The 25,288-nt window shown below is 47.8% G+C and overlaps 1 protein-coding gene across 1 annotated transcript; it reads left to right on the top strand.

The window, feature by feature from the left end:
- The first annotated feature begins 655 nt into the window (after positions 1–655).
- On the top strand, positions 656–25,138 carry SPATC1L (spermatogenesis and centriole associated 1 like). Its single transcript, XM_032629465.1, is given in 6 exon segments — positions 656–853; positions 5,597–5,600; positions 12,515–12,865; positions 22,690–22,841; positions 23,148–23,396; positions 25,061–25,138. Coding segments are annotated over 6 exon segments (1,032 nt in total).
- The last annotated feature ends 150 nt before the right edge of the window (positions 25,139–25,288 follow it).

Below are 25,288 nucleotides of genomic sequence, written 5' to 3'. Positions count from 1 at the left end.
CCTCCCGGGTAGTTACTGGGAGTGGAGGGCGGTCACGGAGGTCACCCTGACCGAGGACTAGAATCTGGCAGGACTCTGCATGTGGTTGGTCCAGACGGCCCAGGGCCCTGGCCAGGGGTCCTCGGGTCCACTAATGGTCAGTGTCCCTGGCACTCAGTGCTGGTGGTCTGTGTGGGGACACTGACGTGCTGCCTGGAACCTCTGGACTAGGGGAGTGTGGTCGGCAGGTGGCCTCCAGCTGCCAGCCCCCTCGAGCCTGCTGGGGCTGCATGGGCTGTGGGGGCCGTCGAGGGGCTCCCGGCCTGCCTTCCTTGCGTCCACAGCCTCCTCTCCCTCAGGGGTGCGGCCCAGAGTTCTTGCTGTTCCTGGGACATGCCAGAACCTTCCTGTCTGGGCCTCGGCCTGAGCTGTTCCCTGCGCTGGGGTGCCCATCCCGCGAGGTCGCAGGCGCCCCCTACCCACCCTCCCGCCCCCTCCCCTCCGCTCCCTCGTGGCCGCGGGGCACCGCTGCTTTAAGGGCGACATCACAAGGCTGCGGAAGGCCAAGGGTGTGGAACTCCGGGCTCTTCTCTTGGTGTTTCTGGAGCGCCCCTGGGCTCTGGATTTCCACCTCCATGGGGCCACGGGCCCACACGTGAGCACGGAGGACGCGGCCATGGCTGAGGGCAGCGAGCTGGTGAACAGGTTTGTGATCTAGAACGCGGACCTCAGGAAGCAGGTGCGCCTCATGAAGGAGAACCAGGTGCTGAAGCGGCTGCTCAGTGAGAGCTGCCAGGAGAGCTGTGGGCACGGGGGCCGCGACCTGCTCATCCCCAAGGCGCCTGCCTACCCCGAGGCCTGCTCGCCTGGGCCTGTGTCCTCAGGCAGGTCCGCACCTGGGAGGAGGGCGGGCAGGTTACCCACTTGGGCTGGTGGGGCTCTGTGTCCGTGGTGGCCGCCGAGGTGCTGTCACAGAGGCTACAAACAGCACGTCCAGGTCCACCAAGGTCAGCCCGGGGGTGCTGGCGGGGCCGGGCCGTGTGCGCCTCTCCTTTCCTGGGAGCCGGGCCCGCCGGGCCCGCTCAGCCCTCGTCCGGGGTAGCTTTGCCCGCCGCGCTGGCCATCAGTCAAGGCCCGTCGCCTGGACCCCGCGACAGGAGCGGGAAGGGCGCCCAGGAGAGGGGAGCTGCAGCATCACCAGCAGGAAGTGAGTGAGGAACCGTAAAGCAGCGCGCCCTGTGGGAGCCGCTGCAGAGGCCGTGACACTTGCTGTGAAAGTCAGTTCGCTGTGCTTTAAACATTTTCATATGTGGAGTATGATTTAGGGCGTGGTTGGAGCCCTGACCTTGGTCTGAGTGGTTGGGTTGTGGACAGTGGGCCCCTGACCAGGCAACCTCCTTGTCCCTGGAGGTGGTGATCACTCACTGCCCAGTAGGGCAGGCAGAGTCCACACCCCAGCCCTCGCCTGGGGGTGCCCACGCTCGTGGACCTGCCATCTCTTGGGATGAGACGTTTTTTTCGACTGGGTGTGAGATGGTTTCCTTTCCTTTTGGAAGCAGTTGAAGCTGCTTCCAAAGCTGCTGCCAGTTCCGCAGCAGGTTGCCCGGCTGCTCCGGGGACCTCCGTTGTGTGGTCACCTCCTGGAGTCCACCGAATGCCTGCTGCCACCCTGAGCAAGCAGGCCCACGTGGAAGGTGGTGCCATCACCCATCAGTCCCCTGCATGCAGCTTGTGGGCGCAGGGCCCCGTGAGCGAGCGTGTCCCCAGGGTGCAAGGGTCCCTCACGGCATCTCCACACCTTCAGCCTCAGGGGGGCCTTGAGGAAGGAGCTCAGACAAGCAGGGGGTCCTCGTGGGGGATGGAGGGTAAAGGAGGGGCAGCTGGAGAAACCCGGGGGCCCTGCCGGAGCTCAGGACACACACTTGTCCTCAGGCGCTTGCTGAGGAGGGGCTTGGCCTCACGGTGCTGTGTCCCGCGTGTGACGCCTGCAGAGCGTCCGTGCCGCCTTCGCAGGCCTACGAGGGACGCCTAGTGCACGGAGGCTCATGAGGCACTTGTCCCAAGGCCTCGTCTGCACTGTGACAACTGTCAACAGTCACCTGCCTTGTGCCGCTCTGTCACCCTTCATCCCAAGAATGGAGTTGTGCCAGGGCCTACCCTCAGGGCTCAGAGCCATCCACGTGGTCAGCTGGGCACAGGCTCTCTGGGCGCCCCCCTCACTGGGCCGGAAGGGTGGGCTGCGGGTGAGATGCAGGCCCTCGCTCAGGCTGGGCTGTTCCCCGTCAGAGTCCAAGTCGGGCCAGAGTCTCCGGGACCGTGGCCAGCACCCCGCCTGTGGGCAAGCCCAGATCCTGCTGGACAGCAGTCTTAGGAGGAGCCCCAGCCCCTGGCCAGCCCGCGGCCACCAGGCCTTCCACAGAGAGGCCTTGGAGCCCCAGCTGCAGGGCGTGGGCCAAGGTCGGCATGGGCCCCAGCCATCCTCAGGGTCACCTCCATGCCCAGGGTTCAGCCTTCAGCAGAGGGTACAGCCTTGGCCTTGGGGCTGGACTTGGAGAACCAGCAGGTGTTCCTGCGAGCAGCTCAAGGTGCAGACGGGAGAACTGCCCCCACAGCAGCTCGCTGTCTGCATTCGAAACAGGATGTGCTCTGAAGACCCGTTTTTCTCATTTTACCAGAGTCACTCAGGGAACATAACTGCCCCCAGGCTGAGCCTGAGCTCCTGACCGCACTCCCAGAGGCAGCCGCTGCCAACGTCTACTCGGCGTCTCTCTGACATTGTCAGTGGCTATTTGTGTGTGTCTAGGGATCCTTTTAGTTTACATAAATGGGGCTGAGCCGTTCTACACTTTGATTTCCCCAACTGTCCATCTTGCTGTCATTGCCCATCGGCCCTCTCCTGGAGGGCACACTGTTCCCTGTGGGTTCACCACAAGCCCTTCAGCCTGGACCCCACGACAGGAGCTCCTTTCCAGCTCCCTGTGACCACGGATGGCCCCACGTGTGCATCTGTGGCCTGCCGAGGGGTAGCTGTCAGGAAACGCTTAGGTCAAAGGCCGCGTGCAGTTGAAACGTTGAAGAGGACACTGGGGCCCTCTCCAAAAGGCTTTGGCCTCTGCACCCTGCACCTTCCCAGTACATGGCCTCACCTGTGGGAGCTGAGCCAGGCCACACCGGGGTCTCCCGAGGCCGCCTCGAGCAGATGGTACACATGATCCAAGGAACAGAGGCGGGGGCAGCCTCGACCGTCCCGGCCCCTCCCTCCTGGGCTTTATTCCTTCAGACCATCCTGGTCCCCGAGCCCCTCGAGTCACGGAGCTTCTGCTGTTGCCTGGACTCCTTGCTGTCCTGGGTGCAGTGTCAGGTGATTTAAGTAGTTTCTGAGTATCTGTCTGCCTCTTTCCCTTTAACACCATGATGTGGCTGTGTCTGTACTGTCATAAATACATTTCAAATGGCTGTGTCATATTCCAAAAATCAGATGAACCACAATTTAATGAACTCTTCTTATGTTTGAAATGACAGTTCTTTTTTCTTACCCCGAGGTAAATACCACAGCAAAACACTTTATATTTAGGGTTATTTCCTTAGGGTATGTTTTCCTAAAAGTAGAATCACTGGCTCAGAAGGCAGGGGTAATTATTTCACATTTCTTCTGTGTACATTTACCCAGAGGATGATTTCATCTACTGCAGTTTTATTAAGCTCTTTTGGCTCTGTTTCTTCAAGTCTCTTTAGCCATTTCTCACACATAAATCTTTCACATTAATTAGTTTATTCCTGGAGCACTTTATGTTACTTGTAATCATGGATGGATTTCTTTTTCCACTGTGTTTTCGTTATCAGTGTTGCTATGTTTTGGAAAGCTGTTGATTTGTAGATATTTATCCTATATCCAGCCCATTCGTAAGCTGTTTTATTCTGCTAAGTTTTTCAGTTCATTCTCCTATGTTTTCTAAGTCTGTAGTTGCTGTTTACAAAGGATCATTTTAAACGAGGTTGGCAGCTCATACACTTGTTTCTGTCTTTGTCTTTGTTCCTCAGAACTCCCAGGACCTTTGGCCTTGGCAGCCTCCCTTATCCTCCTGGTGGGTGGTGGGCAGTGAATGGCCCTGTCTGCCCAGGGATCGGGGGGTGTGCAGTCTGGGTGCTGGGGAAGAGCCTTTCTAGTCCTTTTTTTTTTTTTTTTTTTTTTTTTGGTACGCGGGCCTCTCACTGTTGTGGCCTCTCCCGTTGTGGAGCACACGCTCCGGACGTGCAGGCTCAGCGGCCATGGCTCACGGGCCCAGCCACTCCGCGGCATGTGGGATCTTCCCGGACTGGGGCACGAACCCATGTCCCCTGCATCAGCAGGCGGACACTCAACCACTGCGCCACCAGGGAAGCCCGTAGTCCTTATTTTTAAAGAATAACAACAAAAAAAAGAATTGAGAAACGGCTCATTTTGTTAAATTTTTATGACCTCGTTTCGGCATCGGCGGAAGTGCCCTCAGCTGCTTCTCACAGCTCGTCTGTGGGGTCTTGTTATGCTGCTTCGCTGAGAGACCCCGTGGGTCCTGGGTCAGAGCTGTGTCTGTTGTGGCATCTGTTTGGCTGGGGCTTTGCTTAGGATCTCTGCACTCTGTTCCTACATGAATCTGGGCTACAGTTTCCTTTCTGTGGGCTGTCTTTGCAGGGATTTGATATCAGAGTTGTGACAATTTATAACCTTAATAATCAAGCATCTTTTAATTTTTTCAGTGTTCCAACCTCATTTATATGATGTAGGGATTGTGAATTGTTTGGGAACTTGAAAGAACTCACTCACCAACCAATCACCCAGGCCTGCAGCCCTTTGCAGCATAATTATTCTGTAACTTCTAGGTTTTTCTTTTTTGCTTATTAGTCCATTTAGGTTTTCTACTTCTGAGTCATTTAAAATAATTTCCCAGATGATCTCTCCTTTTATTAAAATTTTCAATTAATATTCAATTGTATATAATATCAATACTTTTATAATTTAAACATTATCTTCCTAGTCATTCTTATATCACTTTTCTCATTTCCAATTTTATTCCTTTATGTTTTGTTTCTCTAAAGTAGCTTTCCACAGTTTCGCTATCTCATTGGACTTTCCCTAGAGCTGTTTCGAGTTTATTTCTGCTGCCATTTTTATTATTTTGTAACTTTTTCTTTCTTCAAGAGTTCATTCCCATATGAATGTTTAATTTTTTGGTGATATTTTAGAAGTAATTAAAGGATTTAAGTTACCAATTTCACTCTAAATACAGTTTTTTTTTTATAAAATATTTTTTTAAATTTATCTTTCGGCTGTGTTGGGTCTTTGTTGCTGCATGCAGGCTTTCTCTAGTTGTGGTGAGCGGGGGCTACTCTTTGTTGCGGTGCATGGGCTGCTCATTGCATGGCTTCTCTTGCTGTAGAGCATGGAATCTAGGTGCGTGGGCTTCAGTAGTTGCAGCACATGGGCTCAGTAGTTGTGGCTCGCAGGCTCTAGAGCACAGCCTCAGTAGTTGTGGTGAACGGGATTCCTTGCTCCGCAGCATGTGGAATCTTCCCGGACCAGGGCTTGAACCCATGTGCCCTGCATTGGCAGGCGGATTCTTAACCACTGTGCCACCAGGGAGGTCCCTCTAAATACGGGATTTAAAAAAAAATTTTACTTTATTTTTTTATGCAGCAGGTTCTTATTAGTTATCCATTTTATACATATTAGTGTATATATGTCAATCCCAATCTCCCAATTCATCACACCACCACCCCCGCCCACCACTTTCTCCTCTTGCTGTGCATACGTTTGTTCTCTACATCTGTGTCTCTATTTCTGGCCTGCAAACTGGTTCATCTGCACCATTTTTCTAGGCTCCACGTATATGTGTTAATATATGATATTTGTTTTTCTCTTTCTGACTTACATCACTCTGTATGAGAGTCTCTAGATCCATCCACGTCTCTACAAATGCCCCAATTTCTTTCCTGTTTATGGCTGAGTAATATTCCATTGTATATACGTACCACATCTTCTTTACCCATTCTTCTGTCGATGGGCATTTAGGTTGCTTCCTGGCTATTGTAAGTAGTGCTGCAATGAACATTGGGGTGCACGTGTCTTTTTGAATTATGGTTTTCTCTGGGTATATGACCAGTAGTGGGATTGCTGGGTCATACGGTAATTCTATTTTTAGTTTTTTAAGACACCTCCATACTGTTCTCCATAGTGGCTGTATCAATTTACATTCCCACCAACAGTGCAAGAGGGTTCCCTTTTCTCCACACCCTCTCCAGCATTCGTTGTTTGTAGATTTTCTGATGATGCCCATTCGAACTGGTGTGAGGTGATACCTCATTGTAGTTTTGATTTGCATTTCTCGAATAATTAGTGATGTAGAGCAGGTTTTCATGTGCTTCTTGGCCATCTGTATGTCTTCTTTGGAGAAATGTCTATTTAGGTCTTCTGCCCATTTTTGGATTGGGTTGTTTGTTTTTTTTAGTATAGAGCTGCATGAGCTGTTTATATATTTTGGAGATTAATCCTTTGCCCATTGATACATTTGCAAATATTTTCTCCCATTCTGAGGGTTGTCTTTTCGTCCTGTTTGTAGTTTCCTTTGCTTTGCAAAAGCTCTTAAGTTTCATTAGGTCCCATTTGTTTATTTGAGGTTTCATTTCCATTACTCTAGGAGGTGGATCAAAAGAGATCTTGCTGTGATTTATGTCAAAGTATGTTCTTCCTATGTTTTTCTCTAAAAGTTTTATAGTGTCCAGTCTTACATTTAAGTCTCTAATCCATTTTGAGTTTATTTTTGTGTATGGTGTTAAGGAATGTTCTAATTTCATTCTTTTACATGTAGCTGTCCAGTTTTCCCAGCACCACTTATTGAAGAGACTGTCTTTTCTCCACTGTATATCTTTGCCTCCTTCATCATAGATTAGTTGACCATAGGTACGTGGATTTATCTCTGGGCTTTCTATCCTGTTCCATTCAACTATATTTCTGTTTTTGTGCAAGTACCATATTGTCTTGATTACTGTAGCTTTGTAGTACAGTCTGAAGTCAGGGAGTCTGATTCCTCCTGCTCAGTTTTTTTTCCCTCAAGATTGCTTTGGCTATTCAGGGTCTTTTGTGTCTCCCTACAAATTTTAAGACTTTTTGTTCTAGTTCTGTTAAAATGCCATTGGTAATTTGATAGGGATTGCATTGAATCTGTAGATTGCTTTGGGTAGTATAGTCATTTTCACAATATTGATTCTTCCAATCCAAGAACATGGTATATCTCTCCATCTGTTGGTATCATCTTTAATTTCTTTCATCAGTGACCTATAGTTTTCTGCATACAGGTCTTTTATCTCCCTAGAAAGGTTCATTCCTAGGTATTTTATTCTTTTTGTTGCAATGGTAAATGGGAGTGTTTCCTTGATTTCTCTTTCAGATTTTTCATCATTAGTTTATAGGAATGCAAGAGATTTCTGTGCATTAATTTTGTATCCTGCAACTCTACCAAATTCACTGATTAGCTCTAGTAGTTTTCTGGTGGCATCTTTAGGATTCTCTATGTATAGTATCATGTCATCTGCAAACAGTGACAGTTTTACTTCTTCATTTCCAATATGTATTCCTTTTATTTCTTTTTCTTCTCTGATTGCCGTGGCTAGGACTTCCAAAACTATGTTGAATAATAGTGGTGAGAGTGGACATCCTTGTCTTGTTCCTGATCTTAGAGGAAATGCTTTAAGTTTTTCACCATTGAGAATGATGTTTGCTGTGGGTTTGTCATATATGGCCTTTATTATGTTGAGGTAGATTTCCTCTATGCCCATTTTCTGGAGAGTTTTTATCATAAATGGGTGTTGAATTTTGTCAAAAGCTTTTTCTGCATGTATTGAGATGATCATACGGTTTTTATTCTTCAATTTGTTAATATGGTATATCACATTGATTGATTTGCGTATGTTGAAGAATCCTTGCATCCCTGGGATAAATCCCACTTGATCATGGTGTATGGTCCTTTTACTGCATTGTTGGATTCTGTTTGCTAGTATTTTGTTGAGGATTTTTGCATCTATGTTCATCAGTGATATTGGTCTGTATTTTTCTGTTTTTGTAATATCTTTGCCTGCTTTTGGTATCAGGGTGATGGTGGCCTCCTCGAATGAGTTTGGGAGTGTTCCTTCCTCTACAATTTTTTGGAAGAGTTTGAGAAGGATGGGTGTTAGCTCTTCTCTAAATGTTTGATAGAATTCACCTGTGAAGCCATCTGGTTCTGGACTTTTGTTTGTTGGAAGATTTTTAATCACAGTTTCAATTTCATTACTTGTGATTGGTCTGTTCATATTTTCTATTTCTTCCTGGTTCAGTCTTGGAATGTTATACTTTTCTAAGAATTTGTCCATTTCTTCCAGGTTGTCCATTTTATTGGCATAGAGTTGCTTGTAGTAGTCTCTTAGGATGCTTTCTATTTCTTCGGAGTCTGTCATAACTTCTCCTTTTTCATTTCTAATTTTATTGATTTGAGTCCTCTCCCTCATTTTCTTGATGAGTCTGGCTAAGGTTTTATCAATTCTGTTTATCTTCTGAAAGAACCAGCTTTTAGTTTTATTGATCTTTGCTCTGATCTTTATGATTTCTTTCCTTCTACTAACTTTGGGTTTTGTTTGTTCTTCTTTCTCTAGTTCATTTAGGTGTAAGGTTAGTTTGTTTATTTGAGATTTTTCTTGTTTCTTGAGGTAGGCTTGTATTGCTATAAAATTCCCTCTTAGAAAGTCTTTTGCTGCATCCCGTAGGTTTTGGATCATCGTTTTCATCGTAATTTGTCTCTAGGTATTTTTTGATTTCCTCTTTGATTTCTTCATGATCTCTTGGTTATTTAGTAATGTATTGTATAGCCTCCATGTTTTTGTGGGTTTTTTTACATATTTTCCCCTGTAATTGATTTCTAATCTCATAACGTTGTGGTCAGAAATTTTGCTTGATATGATTTCAATTTTCTTAAATTTACCAAAGCTTGATTTGTGACCCAAGATATGATCTACCCTGGAGAATGTTCTGTGCACACTTGAGAAGAAAGTGTAATCTTCTGTTTGGGGCTGGAATGTACTATAAATATCAATTAAATCTATCTGGTCTATTGTGTCATTTAAAGCTTGTGTTTCCTTATTAATTTTCTGTCTGGATGGTCTGTCCATTGGTGTAAGTGAGGCTTTAAAGTCCCCACTATTATTGCGTCACTGTTGATTTCCTCTTTTATAGCTGTTAGCAGTTGCCTTATGTATTGAGGTGCTCCTATGTTGGGTGCATATATATTTATAATTGTTATATCTTCTTCTTGGATTGATCCCTTGACCATTATGTAGTGGCCTTCCTTGTCTCTTGTAATATTCTTTATTTTAAAGTCTATTTGATCTGATATGAGTATTGCTACTCCAGCTTTCTTTTGATTTCCATTTGCATGGAATATCTTTTTCCATCCCCTCACTTTCAGTCTGTATGTGTCCCTAGGTCTGAAGTGCGTCTCTTATAGACAGCATATAGATGGGTCTTGTTTTTGTATCCATTCAGCAAGCCTGTGTCTTTTGGTTGGAGCATTTAATCCATTCACGTTTAAGGTAATTATCAATATGTATGTTCCTGTGACCATTTTCTTAATTGTTTTGGGTTTGTTTTTGTAGGTCCTTTTCTTCTCTTGTTTTTCCCACTTAGAAAAGTTCCTTGAGCATTTGTTGTAGAGCTGGTTTGGTGGTGCTGAATTCTCTTAGCTTTTGCTTGTCTCTAAAGCTTTTGATTTCTCCATCGAATCTGAATGAGATCCTTGCCAGGTAGAGTAATCTTGGTTGTAGGTTCTTCCCTTTCATCACTTTAATAATACCATGCCACTCCCTTCTGGCTTGTAGAGTTTCTTCTGAGAAATCAGCTGTTAACCTTATGGGAATTCCCTTGTATGTTATTTGTCGTTTTTCCCTTGTTGCTTTCAATAATTTTTCTTTGTCTTTAATTTTTGTCAGTTTGATTATTACGTGTCTTGGCATGTTTCTCCTTGGATTTATCCTGCCTGGGACTCTTTGCACTTCCTGGACTTGGGTGGCTATTTCCTTTCCCATGTTAGGGAAGTTTTCAACTATAATCTCTTCAAATATTTTCTCAGGTCCTTTCTCTCTCTTTTCTCCTTCTGGGACCCCTATAATGTGAATGTTGGTGCATTTTAATGTTGTCCCAGAGATCTCTTAGGCTGTCTTCATTTCTTTTCATTCTTTTTTCTTTATTCTGTTCCACAGCAGTGAATTCCACCATTCTGTCTTCCAGATCACTTATCCCGTCTTCCTCTGTTTTGCTGCTATTCATCCTTCTAGTGTATTTGTCATTTCAGTTATTGTAGTACCCATCTCTGTTTGTTTGTTCTTTAATTCTTCTAGGTGTCTGTTTTTTAATTCTTCTAGGTCTTTGTTAAACATTTCTTGCATCTTCTCGACCTTTGCCTCCATTCTTTTTCCGAGGTCCTGGATCATCTTCACTATCATTATTCTGAATTCTTTTTCTGGAAGGTTTCCTGTCTCCACTTCATTTAATTGTTTTTCTGGGGTTTTATCTTGTTCCTTCATCTGGTACATAGCCCTCTGACTTTTTGTCATGTCTATCTTTCTGTGAATGTGGTTTTTGTTCCACAGGCTGCAGGATTGTAGTTCTTCTTGCTTCTGCTGTCTGCTCTCTCCTGAGGAGAATTTAGATGATTACTTTTATCCATCAGTTCATTTTCAGACTTGCTCAGTTTGTAATGCTCTTAAAACATCCAGGTTCAGATGTAGAGTCAGCAGCATCAGAAACTCAGATGATAGATCTTGACTGATGTAGACGAAGATGAATCAATAGTCAATCTAATGATACCAAGGGACTGCTGCTTATCGAAAACCCAGTCTTCAAACTGAGAGCAGAGTTCTTCCCGTTACATGTTAAATCCTCTCTGAAATCCTGCTAGTGTTGGAGGGTCTCCTGCAGAGGCGCGGGTGGCTGTGTCTCACTGTGAGGACAAGGACACTGGCAGCAGAAGTTCTGGAAAGTACTCCTTGGTGTGAGCCCTCCCAGAGTCCGCCTAAATACAGTTGTTTTTTTTTGAACAAATCCTACAGCTTGGCTTGGGTTGTTATTCTTTTAAAATTTATTTATTTATTTGTTTATGGCTGTGTTGGGTCTTTGTTTCTGTGTGAGGGCTTTCTCTAGTTGGTGGCAAGCGGGGGCCACTCTTCATCGCGGTGTGCGGGCCTCTCACTATCGCGGCCTCTCTTGTTGCAGAACACAGGCTCCAGACGCGCAGGCTCAGCAGTTGTGGCTTACGGGCCTAGTTGCTCCGTGGCATGTGGGATCCTCCCAGACCAGGGCTCGAACCCGTGTCCCCTGCATTAGCAGGCAGATTCTCAACCACTGCGCCACCAGGGAAGTCCCTAAATACAGTTTTAAATGTACTGATGTCGTAGTATATATAGTGTTCTGATTTTCAGTATTTTTCAATAATCATTTTCTTCCTATTTTTATTTCCTCCTTGATCTGATCATTACTTAAGAGAATGCTTTTAATTCTGAGGAGATGGAGTTTTCTATTGACTCTCATTTTTCATTTACAGTTTTGTTGTAATGTGACCTGAAAATTTGGACTTCACTGAGGATTAAATAAAATTTTTTTTTAACTTTTAACACAAATTTATTAAGGCTTAGGAATAATAGAAGGGAATTTCAATTCACTAAACAGAAACTAAATAAAAAGTGCAAACCCACCTGGCCACACAACAATCCCTTTAAAACTGGGTCATAGATGTGGCTCTTCCCCAAGTCCACGAGGTGAGTTTTTCCAGCCCCTGCCCACTGCTGGAACAGCCCACCTCCCCTCGGAATATTTGCATCCTGAGCACAGGGCTCCAGGCTCCTCTGGGGCTGAGCCAGAGGAAGAATCCAGCTCTGGGGACCCTTGATGGCTCAGCCTTGTTAAGTTCCTGAGGCGTGTCCCATTGACAGTTTGTGGGCTGTGTGTTTGGCAGGGGATGCACATCGAGGGACACTGATCGCGGCTTTGCTTTCACAAGGAAATTTGGAAACAGCCCCACATGCCTCAGTGGGATGATGGTTAAAAAAATCTGTGTCTGTGCACGTGAGCCGGGAAATGGTTAAATGAACCAGTGAGCTACCAAATGACTCAGTCAATGTGGATAAATCTCAACAAAAGATAAGTTTCGGAATAAAACGTGTCAGATGATACCATTTATGTAAAATTTAAGAAGCACATAACAGTCACTGTCATAGTGTGTGGATGCACAGGCTGGAGGAGGCATCAGAGGCACCCACGCTCACTGTCCCCATGAACCTGAGGCTGCTGGTGTCCTTGGGCGCCAGCGCCCATAGCTGTTTCACCCACGTGTCCGTCACCTCCTCCAAAGCGTAAATGGGAGCAGGTGTCAGAGCCGGGGCAGGGTGTGTGCGTGTTCTTAAAGTGGTCTCTACACTTTTCGGGATGTTTCGGGAACCTCAGCCTGACGTCTCCTTCCTCTCCTCCCTGCCCTAGTTCCAGATTTTGGAAGGTTCAACGGTGGCCCTGATGCACCTTCCCAGCTGCAGGCGTCCTCCCTGGAGGATCTGCTGTGCTCACACGCCCCCTTCTCCAGCGAGGACGATGCCTCCCCGGGCTGTGCAACCTCCTCCCAGGTGCCCTTCAAGGATTTCCTCAGCTCCCCAGAGCTGTCTGCGCCCCGTGGCTCTGACCGGAAGCTGTCCCCACTCCTGAGTTCCTTGCAGGACCCGCTGGCGGACAAGAGCCTGCTGGAGCCCAGGGAGGTAGGCCGGCCCAAGAAGGTGTGCTTCTTGGAGAGCAGCCTGCCCTCCGGGGACAGGACCAGGAAGAGCTTCTACCTTAACGGTACAGCGGGCCAGGGGTGGGTGCAGGGTGGGAGGCGCTGCTGGGGAGAGTGGTCCGGGCTCTGTGCTGCTGCATTTATCTGCGTCAGTATTGATTCCAATACACAGTGTCTTAATGATTGTAGCTTTATAATAAGACTGTAAATCAGATGGTATAAGTTCTTCAACTTTGTTCTTTGTGTCCAAGTTGTTCTGCCTATTCTAGGTTCTGTATGAATGTTAGAATCAACTTGCCCATTTCTACAAGAAAACCTTGCTGGCATTCTGATTGGAATTGTCCTGGACCTCCAGGTCACTTTTCAGAGAAATGGCATTGTAACAATATTGAATCTTCAGATGTGCAGACACTGTACTGGCGTATCTTGTTCTATTGCACTTTGCTTTATGTGTGCTTCACAGATATGGCATTTTTTACAAATTGAAGGTTTGTGGCAGCCCTATGTGGAGCAAGTCTATTGGCACCATTTTTCCAACAGCATTTGCTCACTTAATGTCTGTGTGTCACGTTTTGGTAATTCTTGCAATATTTCGTACTTTTCCATCATTATTATCTTTGTTGTGGTGATCTTTGATCAGTGGTCTTTTTTTTTTAATCTTTATTGGAGTATAATTGCTTTACAATGGTGCTGGTTTCTGCTTTATAACAAAGTGAATCAGTTATACATATACATGTGTTCCCATATCTCTTCCCTCTTGTGTCTCCCTCCCTCCCACCCTCCCTATCTCACCCCTCTAGGTGTCACAAAGCATGGAGCTGATCTCCCGATCAGTGGTCTTTGATGTTACTATTATAACTGTTTTGGAACACCAAGGACTACGCGCATACAAGACGGCAAACTTAATGCATATATGTTGTGGGCATTCTGACTGCTCCAGCTACCAGCCCTCCCCTGTCTCTTCCTCTCCTCAGGCCTCCCTATTCCCTGAGGCAAGACAATATTGAAATTGGCCAATTAATAAGCCTACAATGCCTCCTCGTGTTCAAGTGAAAGGAAGAGTCACATGTCTCTCACTTTAAACCACAAGCTAGAAATGATGAAGCTGAGTGAGGAAGCCAGGTCAAAAGCCGAGAAGGGCCAAAGCTGGGTTTCTTGTGCCAAACAGTTAGCCAAGCTGTGAAGGCAAAGGAAAGTTCTGGAGGAAATTAAAGTGCTACCGTGATCACACGAATGATAAGAAAGTGAAACAGCCTTATTGCTGATATGGAGAAAGTTTCAGTGGTCTGGATAGAGGATCAAACCAGCCACAACATTCCCTTCGGTCAAAGCCTAATCTGGAGCAAGGCCTTAACTCTCTCCAATTCTATGAAGGCTGAGAGAGGTGAGGAAACTGCAGAAGAGAAGTTTGAAGTTAGCAGAGGGTGGTTCATGAGGTTTAAGGAAAGAAGCCATCTCCATGACATAAAAGTGCCAGGTGAAGCAGCAAGTGCTAATGTAGAAGCTGCAGCCGTTGTCCAGAAGATCCAGGTAAGATAATTCATGAAGGTGGCTACACTAAACAACCAATTTTCAATGTAGATGAAACGGTCTTCTGTTGGAAGAAGATTCTATCTAGGACTTTACAGTTAGAGAGGAGAAGTCACTGCCTGGCTTCAAAGCTTCAAAGGACAGGCTGACTCTCTTGTTAGGGGCTAAGGCAGCTGGTGACTTGAAGTTGAAGCCAGTGCTCATGTATCCTCTGAAAATCCTAAGGAAGGCCCTTAAGAATTATGCATTTATCATCTGAAAATCCTAAGAGCACTCTGCCTGCGCTCTATAAATGGAAAACAAAGCCTGGATAACAGCACATCTGTTTGCAAAATGGTTTACTGAATATTTTAAGTCCCCTACTGAGACCTACTGCTCAGAAAAAAAGATTCCTTTCAAAATATTACTGCCCATCAACAATGCACCTGGTCACCCTGGAGCTCTGATGGAGATGCACAATGAGATAAAGGTTGTTTTCGTGTCTGCTAGCACAACATCCATCCTGTAGCCCATGGATCAAGGAGTCATTTTGACTTTCAGGTCTTATTATTGAAGAAATACATTCCATAAGGTTACAGCCACCACAGGCAGTGATTCCTCTGATGGATCGCGGCAAAGTCAATTGAAACCTTCTGGAAAGGATTCATCATTCTAGATACCATTAAGAACATTCATGATTCATGGTAAGAGGTCAACATATCAACATTAACAGGAGTTTGGAAGAAGTTGGTACCAACCCTCATGGATGACTTTGAGAGGTTCAAGACCTCAGTGTGGGGCTTCCCTGGTGGCGCAGTGGTTAAGAATCCACCTGCCAATGCAGGGGATACGGTTTTGAGCCCTGGTCCTGGAAGATCCCACATCCTGTGGAGCAACTAAGCCCGTGCGCCACAACTACTGAGCCCGCATACCACAACTACTGAAGCCCGCATGCCTAGAGCCCGTGCTCCGCAATAAAAGAAGCCACCTCAATGAGAAGCCCTCGCACCGCAACAAAGAGTAGCCCCTGCTTACCGCAACTAGAGAAAGCCTGGGCGCAGCAACGAAGACCCAATGCAGCCAAAGACAAAACAAAACAAAACCCTAATATTTGATTATTTTTTAAAAAAAAGACCTTAGTGGGGGAAATAACTGTAGATGTGGTGGAAACTGCAGGAGAACTAGAATCAGAAGTGGAGCCTGAGATGTGACTGACTTGCTGCAATCTCAGGATAAAGCCTTCATAGATGAGGAGCTGCTTTTTATGGATGATCTAAGAAAGTGGATTCTTGAAATGGAATCTACTCCTGGTGAAGATGCTGTAAAGATTGTTGAAATGACAACAAAGGATTTAGAACATTACGTAAACTTAGTCAATAAAGTAGCAGCAGGGTTTGAGAGGATTAACTTTAATTTTGAAAGAAGTTCTGTTGTGGGTGAAATGCTATGAAACAGCAATGCATGCTATGGAGGAATTATTCTTGAAATGAGGTGCAGTCAACGTGGCAAACTTCATTGTTACCTTTTTAAAGAAATTGCCACACCAACCCCAGCCTTCAGCAACCGCCACCCTGATCAGTCAGCAGCCATCAGCACTGAGGCAGGGGCCCTCCCCAGCAAAAAGGCTGTGACTCACTGAAGGCTCAAATGATGGTTAGCATTTTTTAGCAATAAAATATTTTAAAATTAAGGTATGTACATTGGGGTTTTTTGGGATGTAATGTTATTGCACACTATAGACTACAGTATAGTGTAAAACTAATTTTATGTGCACCGAAAAACCAAAAAAGCTCATGTGACTTGCTTTAGTGTGATATTTTGCTTTATTGTGGTGGTCTGGAACTGAATCAGCAATATATCCAAGGTATGCCTGTATATCTCTCCATTTATTTAGTTCTTTAAAAATATCGCTCAAGCCGCCGTCCTTATTAGTATAGTGGTGAATATCCCCGCCTGTCATGCCGGAGACTGGGGTTCGATTCCCCGACGGGGAGGCAACACGCCCTCGGGACTTCCCCGGTGGAGCAGTGGTTAAGAATCCGCCTGCCAATGCGGGGGACTCGGGTTCGAGCCCTGGTCTGGGAAGGTCCCATATACCGCAAAGCACCTAAGCCCGTGTGCCACAACTACTGAGCCTGTACTTTAGAGCCCGTGAGCCACAACTACTGAGCCCGTGTGCCACAACTACTGAAGCCCGCGCACCTAGAGTCCGTGCTCCGCAACAAGAGAAGCCACTGCAATAAGAAGCCCGCGCACCACAACGAAAACCCAACGCCTCCAATAAATAGATAAATAAATAAGTTAAAAAAATATTGCTCAGCAATATTTTATAGTTTTCTGTGTACAGATCTTGCACGTTTTTGTTGAACTTATCCCTTAGTATTTCATGTTTTTGATGCTGAAAAATAAATAGTATTGTTTTTATCAATATGAATTTCTGATTGTTTCTAGTATACGGTAACACAATTGGTTTTGTATATTGACCCCATGATGGTTAATTTTATTTGTCAACTTGACTGGGCCATTAGGTGCCCAGATATTTGGTCAAACATTATTCTGGGTATTTCTGTGAGGATGTTTTTGGATGAGTTTAATATTTAAATCAATAGACTGAGTAAAGTAGATTGACTTAATGTGGGTGGGCCTCATCCAATCACTTGAAGGCCTGAATAGGACAAAAAGGCTGACTCTCCCCTAAGTAAGAGGGAATTCCTCCTGCCTGACTGCCTTTGGATTGCAACTGAAATCTCAGCTCTCATGCCCCCAGTCCTTTGAACTGGAGCCACACCATTGATTCTCTTGTTTCTCAGACCTTGAGCTCAGACTGAGACTATATCATCAGCTCTTCTGAGCCTCCAGCTTGCTGACTCACCCTCACAGATCTTGGGACTTGTCAGTTTTCATAATCACACACACACACACACCAAATATGGTTCTGTTTCTGTTTCTCTAAAGAACCCTGACAAATAGAACCTTGTATCTTGAACTTAACTGAACTCACATATTTGTTCTAGTAGTTTTTTTTTTTAAGGTTCTTTAGGATAGATATCATGTCATTTGTGAATAAAGACAAAGTTATTTTTTCATTTCTAATCTGTATGCCTTTAATTTCTTTTTCTTGTCTTATTGCATTGGCTGGAACAGTGTTGAATAGAAATGGTGACAGTGGGCATTCTTGTCTTTTTTGGATGTAGGGCGAAAGCATTCCATCTGTCACCATTAAGTATGATGTTAGCTAAGTTTTGTAGATGCCCTCCATCAGGTTGAGGAAGTTCCCTTTAATTCCTTGTTTGCTCAGAGTTATCCTGGATGTATTTTGGAATTTGTTGAATGCTTTTTCTGCACCTATTGAGATGAGCATTTGGTTTTCATTTGTAGTTTGTTAATATGGTAAATAACATTGATTGATTTTTGAATTATAAACCAACCTTGCATTACTGAGATAAACCTCACTTGGTCATGATGTATTATACTTTTTTGTATTGTTTGATTCAATTTACTAAATTTTTGTTAAGAATTTTTGCAGTCTGTGAGGGATATTGGTCTATAGTTTTCTTATAATGTCATTTTTTGACTTTGATATTGGGTTAATGTCAGCCTCAGTGAATGAGGGAGAAAGTGTTCCATTCTCTTTAATTATCTAGATGAGTTTGTGTAGAATTGGCATTATATATTCCTTAGGTGTCTGGTAAAATTCATCACTGAAACCATCTGAGCATTGAATTTTCTTTGTAGGAACATTCTCTCCCCACCCCAATAAATTCAATTTCCTTAGTTGATATAAGGCTGTTCAAATTTTTTTAAATTTCTTCTTGAGTGAGATTTGGTAGTTCACTCACAAAAAAAGATACAAAAGTGAGCTTTTGTATCTTTTAAGGAATTGGTTCATTTCACCCCAGTTGTTAAATTTATTGGCATAAAGTTGTTGTTAATATTACATTATTATCCTTTTAATGTCTGTAAAATCTGTGGTGATGCCATCTCTCATTTCTGATAGTGGTAATTTTTGTCTTCTTTTTTTCTGTAATAAGTCTAGATAGAGGTTTATCAATCTTACTGACTTTTTTTCTTTGAGGAATAGGTTTTTGGCTGCATCTTGGAAGGCCCAAGTTGGCTAGACATGATTTCTAGATCCTCTCAGGTGTAGCTCGTTTCTTCTGCCTAATTTATACTTTAGGGAAGCAGGGAGAAGGACTGATTTCTGATGAGATAAATGTATTAATACAGAAGGGGGAAGTTTGCACCCTGCTCCTCCATGGGCCCCATTTTCCCTAACATGTTTCTGTGTAGTGTATCTGGTTCTCAGCTTTAATTCCTGGGTACCTTCTACAGCACTGCTAAGTGATTAAGGAAGGAGAACACTGAAAACTATAAAACATGGTTGAAAGAAATTAAGACCTAAATAAATGGAAAAAATCTTGCAGTCATGGATTAAAAGACTTACTATTATCAAGATGGCAAAACTCCCCAAATTGATCCACAAATCTCAATGCAAATCCTTATCAAAATCCCACCTGGCTCCTTTGCAGAAATTGACATGCTGATCCTAAAATTTGTATGGAAATGCATGGGACTCAGAATAGGCAAAGCAATCTTGAAAAAGGAGAATAAAATCGGAGGACACACATTTCCCAATTTCAAAATTTACTATAAAGTTACAGTAATCAACAGCATGGTACTGGTATAAGAACAGGCATACAAGTCGATGAAATAGAGTAAGTCCAGAGATAAACCCATGCATTTACAGGTTTGATCTTTGACAAGGGTTCCAAGACAATTCAGTGGGGAGAGAAGAGTCTTTTCAACGAACGGTGCTGGGAAAGTGGATATCCAGGTGCAAAATAATGAAGTTGGACTTCACACAACGTAGAAAATTAACTAAAAATAGATCACAGACTTAAAAGACCTAAAACCATAAAACTCTTAAAAGAAAACATAGACATAACTCTTATGACCTTGGATTTGGCAATAGAGTCATAGCTGTGACACCAAAGGCATGAGCAACAAAAGAAAAAACAGATATATCAGACTTTATCAAAGGTAAACACTTTGGTATTTCAAAGGAACATTTCAAAAAAGTGAAAAGTCCACTCACGGAAGGGGAGAAAATATGTGTAAATCATGTATCCGATAAGGGAACAGTATCCAGGATATATAAGAACACTTACAACTCCTCAGTAAAAGACAAACAGTCCAATTAAAAATGGGCAAAGAATTTAAATAGACATTTCCCCAAAGAAGGCAGACAAACGGCCAATAAGCACGTGAAAAGATGTTCAGTATCCTCAGCCATCAGCGAAATGCAAATGAAAACTGCAGTGAGACACCACTTCACATCCACCAGGATGGTTATAATAAAAAAGACGGATGGGGCTTCCCTGGTGGCGCAGTGGTTGAGAGTCTGCCTGCCGATGCAGGGGACGCGGGTTCGTGCCCCGTTCCGGGAAGATCCCACATGCCGCGGAGCGGCTGGGCCCGTGAGCCATGGCCACTGAGCCTGTGTGTCCGGAGCCTGTGCTCCACAACGGGAGAGACCATAGCAGTGAGAGGCCCGCGTACCACAAAACAAAAACAAAAACAAACAGAAAGAGACGGACGATAACCAGTGTTGAAGAGGGAGTGGGGGAATTGGAACCTACACACCTTGCCGCTGTGGAAAACAGTCTGGCAGTTCCTCAGAAAGTTAGACTTAGAGTTACCTCGTGTCCCAGCAATTCCGTTCCTAGGCATATCACACAAAAATGTTTATGTGAGCGTTCATAGCAGCATCATTCACGTTAGCCAGCAAGTGGAAACAGCCCAGATGCCTATCAATGGAGGAATGGACAAAGAGAATGTGCTGTATCCATACAGCGGAATGTTATTCAGCCATAAGTAGGACTGAAGTCCTGACACACGTTACAACATGGATGTGCCATGAAAACATGCTGGGTGAATGAAGCGTCACGAAAGACCACATATTATGTGATTCCACTGATATGAAATGTCCAGAGTAGATAAATCCATAGGGTCAGAACGTGGGTGTGTGGCTGCAGGGTGAACTGTGAGTGAGCGCTAGTTGGGTGCAGGGTTTTGTAGGCTGTGGTGATGGCTATACGACTTGGTGAATATACTAAAAGCCACTGGATTGCATATTTGAAGAGTGAATTTTATGATGTGAATTACATCTCAATAAAAAGAGTTAAGAGTCATTGGGAGGCAGCGAGCCCCTCAACCTCAGTTCCTCTGTGTGTAAGTGGCTGAGGCCCCTCGCAGGCTCATCGTGCGGATGAGTCAAACCACGGAAGGACCAGAGATGCTCCTGGAGGAGGGAACGGAAGCAGCCCAGCCTCAGCTGGGTTGGTTGCTCGGGGCTTCGAGGGCCCCTCTGAGGGGGTCCGAGCCCCTATTACCAGGAACCTCCCCGTCACCCCCGGTTTAACCCTGAGTCCAGAGCCTGTCCTGCCGCTCCGGCCGCAGCCGTCAGATTACTTTCTCGACACCCTCTGTGGCTCCCTGTCTCCACAGGCTCAGCCCAGCATTTCTCCTGGCCCCTCGGACACCTGGCTCTCTGCCGCCCCCAACCCTGTGACCGTGTGACCCCAGGGCCCTCACAGGGCTCTGGGTCTTGTGGCTCAGGGGAGGCCCTCTGCCCCGGGCACCCACACCCCCTCGGCCCCTCTGCTGGCCCACCCATCTGCCCGGCCCACATCCCCTGAGACCCGGACTGCTCTGAGTTCGGCCTTGTCCTCCCCGCTCAGCACCTGCACAGGCCCGGCCGAGGGAGCGGAAGGACAGATGTCCCCCCAGCCTCTCCTGGTGTCCACAGAGGAGGAGGCTGCCGATACCTGGCCTTGATAAGCCCGTGCTGACTGGCAATCACGTTCCTATGGAGAGTGACCGGGCGGGGTTCTGGGATGGGGGGCTGTGTGGACAGTCGCAGGATGGGGCCGAGGGAAGCAGAACAGCTGCCCGAGGTCACGGGCAGGGTTGGTCCTGGAGCCCAGCGCTCATGCCCACACAGACAGCCCGCAGGAGCAGTTCAGCAACTCCCCGGGCCACTGAGCCCTGCCGGCATGGCTGGGGAGTCAGGCCGACCTCTCTGTGTGCTGGGGGTCCTGAGCCTTCGGTGGGCACAGGTGTTTGTGGGTAACAGGCCGGGGGGCCGGCTCTCCACGCAGAGCACCCATCCCGTTTGTGCACTGCCTGCCCGGTGGACGGACCCGGCAGGGCTGTACCATCCAACACCCTTGGAAGGGGTTTGGATCACGGGCGGGTTTGAAGGTTGCAGGGCTTTAGGAAAAGCTTTAGAAACGGGCACGTTATTAAATGTCTCCCGTGGGGAAGAAAGGGCAGAGCGTGGAAGGCACGGGATCCTGTGCCGAGAGCCCGCGCCCCCCCAGCCGGGCGTGTCCTGGTCAGTGAGGGCACCCCGGGCACCGTGAGGCAGGCCCTTTCTCACTCGGCCGTCTCTCAAGGTCAGGTGCACCCGGTGATAACAGTGGGCAGTGTGACCTTCAAAGAGCACGGTGGTTTGGAAGGGTATTGATCGTATCACGGTTGTCAGGTGGAAGACTTGCTGACATCGGAGACTGCTGTGGGGAGGGGAGATTTGGAAGCAGGTTTCGGAGGGGAGGGCGGTTGATGTGCTGGGGTGACGGTGGGAAATAATTAAAATTAGAATCTCCTGCCAACGCAGCAATCCTATTCACAACGAAGGAAAGTCTTATTACCGAATAAGCACTAGACCAGCATGCGATGCACACAGGCTGCCGAGACAGAGCCTCACCGTTTCACGTAGCTACGCAGACTGGATCCACACGTGTTACTTACATGTCCTTCAGTTAACCAGACCCCACCCTCAGGTGGGGGACATGCCTAGCCCGTCCCGAGTTCACCTGGTCACAGGGCTGGGGCCTCTGAGGGGTCAACTTAGACTGGGTGCTGAGCAGACTCGGGGACAAGAAAATAATGCTGGGCTGTGAAACAGGCTTTTAAAGTGTTTACGCCCATCTTTGTTGGGGAGTGGGGGAGGGGTGGAGAAAGGACCTGGGATCAGGGCGCGCAGGGAACATGCCGAGAACGGGGAGGAAAGGAAAGCTCTCTTTCCCCTTTGGCAACAGAAAATTCAAAGTTTCCTTTTAAATTTGTGTTTGCCTCACAGTGGAGGGCAGGTGTCAGTGGGGAGGAGGGTGCCCCCTCAGGTCACAACCAGGGCCTTGCGGAAGGCTCTGCCGGGCTCCCGAGGCTTCACCGCAAACCCACAGTGTCTGCGTTTGGGTCGGTCCTCTCCCTGAAATGGACCCTGGAGCACAGGCGGGAGGAAGGTGGGTGGCCCCTGACCCTCCGAGTCCTGGCCGGCCTGTCTCACTGGCCCCCCCCGTCCCCCTCCCCCTTGCAGAGATCCAGAGCTTTGCCGGCACCGAGAAGGACGGGCGCATCGTTGGGGAGATCGCCTTCCAGCTGGACTGGCGCATCCTGGCCTATGTCTTCCCAGGGTTGACCCGGCTCTATGGCTTCACTGTGGCCAACATCCCTGAGAAGATCAAACAGGTGCGCCTCCCTGCCTGGGGGCCCTCCCTGCCCTAGGACACCCCCTGCTCTGGGGTCCCCTTCCTGCCCTAGGACCCTCCCCCTGCCCCGGGGTCCCCTTGCTGCCCCATCACACGTGGTGCCCACACAGCTGCAGCCCTGGGCGAGCCTGAGTGGTGTCTGAGGCAAATGTGCCGGGGACACGATGAGCTGGTCCCGTGAGTCCCTTTGCTCCCGCTCCTGGCTTGGGACAGTCTCAGGAGTGGCTCCAGGCCGGGGAGTACTTTGACGCTCAGCCCCAGGCTCAGCAGGCACCTTTTTCAAAAGTCAGGAATTGCAAGACAGCGACTGCAGCGCTTTAAACCACGTGCCCGCGTGCCGCTGTGTGGGTGCGCCCTGCCGGCGAGGCTGGCGCAGGACGGGCAGTTTACTTGGGAGATGATTCAAGGAAGCAGGAGCCCCCAGGAGAAGGGGAGCCAGTGTGCAAAGGGCGTCGATTTTCTGCCTGGTTCTGGGATCGAGAGCCCTGGTCCCTTTGGTTGGAAGGTGGTAGTAGAAACCAGCAACCGGGTGCTGGTGAGATGGCTTTTTCCTGTAAATGGTGGAGCTTTCTAGGGTCCCCTATTCAGGAGCTATTTTTAGCACCTGCCAAAAATTTTAATGTCTCAAAACTGCCCCCAAGAACTGGTCCCACTCCCCTGAGATAGAAAAAAAATAGAAAAGAAAAAAAAAAACTGGTCCCAGCATCACACTGGGTCCTGTCCCTGCATCTTGCGTTCCCAGCCATAGCCAAGCCCTGGCCCAGAACCATCTCTGTAGGACACACAGCCCCACTTCTGCCAGAGCCCTCTGGCCCCCAACTCTCCTGAAGCCTGGAGAGGGCAGGTGGCCCCCTGAGGCTCTCCAGTCAGGACACCTTCCTGGTTCCTTCTCTGCTGTAGGTATGAGGATGAAGGTGCTAGGGCGCCCTGTCCCTTGGTTGTCACAGCCTTGTGTGTCCCAGATGCACTGGCCCCTGTCTCAGTCAGCTCAGGTGCTATAACAAATACCACCGACAGGGCGGCTTAAACAATAGAAATTTATCATCTCACAGTTCTGGAGGCTGAAATCTGCGATCCAGGTGCAACAGGGCTGGTTCCTCCTGGGGCCTCTTCCCTGGGCACGTGGACAGCCGTCTCCTCCCTGTGTCCTCACATGGTCATCACTCTCTGTGGGTGTCTGTGTCCTAATCTCATAAGGATGCCACTCCTATGGGATCAGGCCCACTCTAGTGACCTCATTTTAACCTCATTATCTCTGCAAAGACCCTGTCTCCAGGCACAGTCATGCTGGGATTAGGCCTTCGACATATAAATTTGGGGGCGGGGGTCACAGTTCAGCCCTTAACAGACCTCATCCCTCCCAGCTGCCAGACACTACCCTTGCTGAGACTCACCACCACCTGGGGGCCCTCTTCAGGACGCAGGGCCGTCTGGTGGGCACTTTGGGCCCCCACCCCTGGGCCTGAGGGCTCTTTTGGGTGGGACCTGGCGTCGGGGCCTGAGTTTGGAGAACTGCCCTGGTTAAGCCCTTGCAAAGGGCCGGGTGCTGCCAGGGTGCCCATGTCCCCTCCTGGGACCTGGGGGGCAGGACGGCCATCACCCACGTTCACCCACAGTCAGCCCAGGGAGCCACAGCTGGACAGGACGGGCCTGCCCCTAGCCTCCAGGGTCTCTGGGCTCGCCCAGCCCTTCTCCCTCTTCCAGTCCCCGTGAGCAGCTGCTGGAGGGGTGGGCTTCCCAAGGACCAGAGAGCTGCTGACCCGAGAGATCTGGGCATCCCCTCCCCTGGCCCTGTGGTGACTGCAAGGGGTGAAACAGCTGCAGACGCTGACCCCACAAAGGCCGCGTGGGGTGCCCGCTTCCGGGAGGACCATGGATGGGTGCAGTCTGCTCTTGGGAGGGAGGAGTCTGAGGGGGTCCATGTGCTGCCAGGATGACCATGTGATCGGTGGGCCTTTGCAGAATGGAAACAATCTCCTGTTCAAAAATCACGAAGGACTTCAAGACGGTGTTGATTCGAGCTGGCTCTCTGGGCTCAGGGCCCTGTGCTGCTGACCTGGGGTGCATCGCCCTTGTGGGGACCCTCCGGCCTCAGGGAGCACAGCCAGCAGCCGGGAGAGCTGGGCCTCACCTGCCCGCCCCACCGGCAGACACGCACCCGCACACACTCACCCTCTGCCCCTTCTCCTGCCCGACCAGGCGCGCTGCCCTCTGCTGAGAGCCGGGGCTGGTGCCGGGGCCTCACACATGGTCCCTCTCATCCCCCTGCAGCCCTGAGGCTTGGCTGTTCTGCCAAGGAACAAAAGGCCTGGAGGGTCACCGTACGGTCACCCAGAGGGTCACCAGGGGGCCCTGGACCCAGCTGGGCCTCAAACCTGGGCTGACCTGAGGCCGCCGCCTGCTGAAGACTCTCCCCCGAGGGTCCAG

This window comes from Phocoena sinus, chromosome 4 (assembly GCF_008692025.1).
Source record: "Phocoena sinus isolate mPhoSin1 chromosome 4, mPhoSin1.pri, whole genome shotgun sequence".
NCBI lineage: Eukaryota > Metazoa > Chordata > Mammalia > Artiodactyla > Phocoenidae > Phocoena > Phocoena sinus.
Note: the sequence above shows the minus strand (reverse complement) of the source record. Positions and strands in the feature narration are given on the sequence as shown.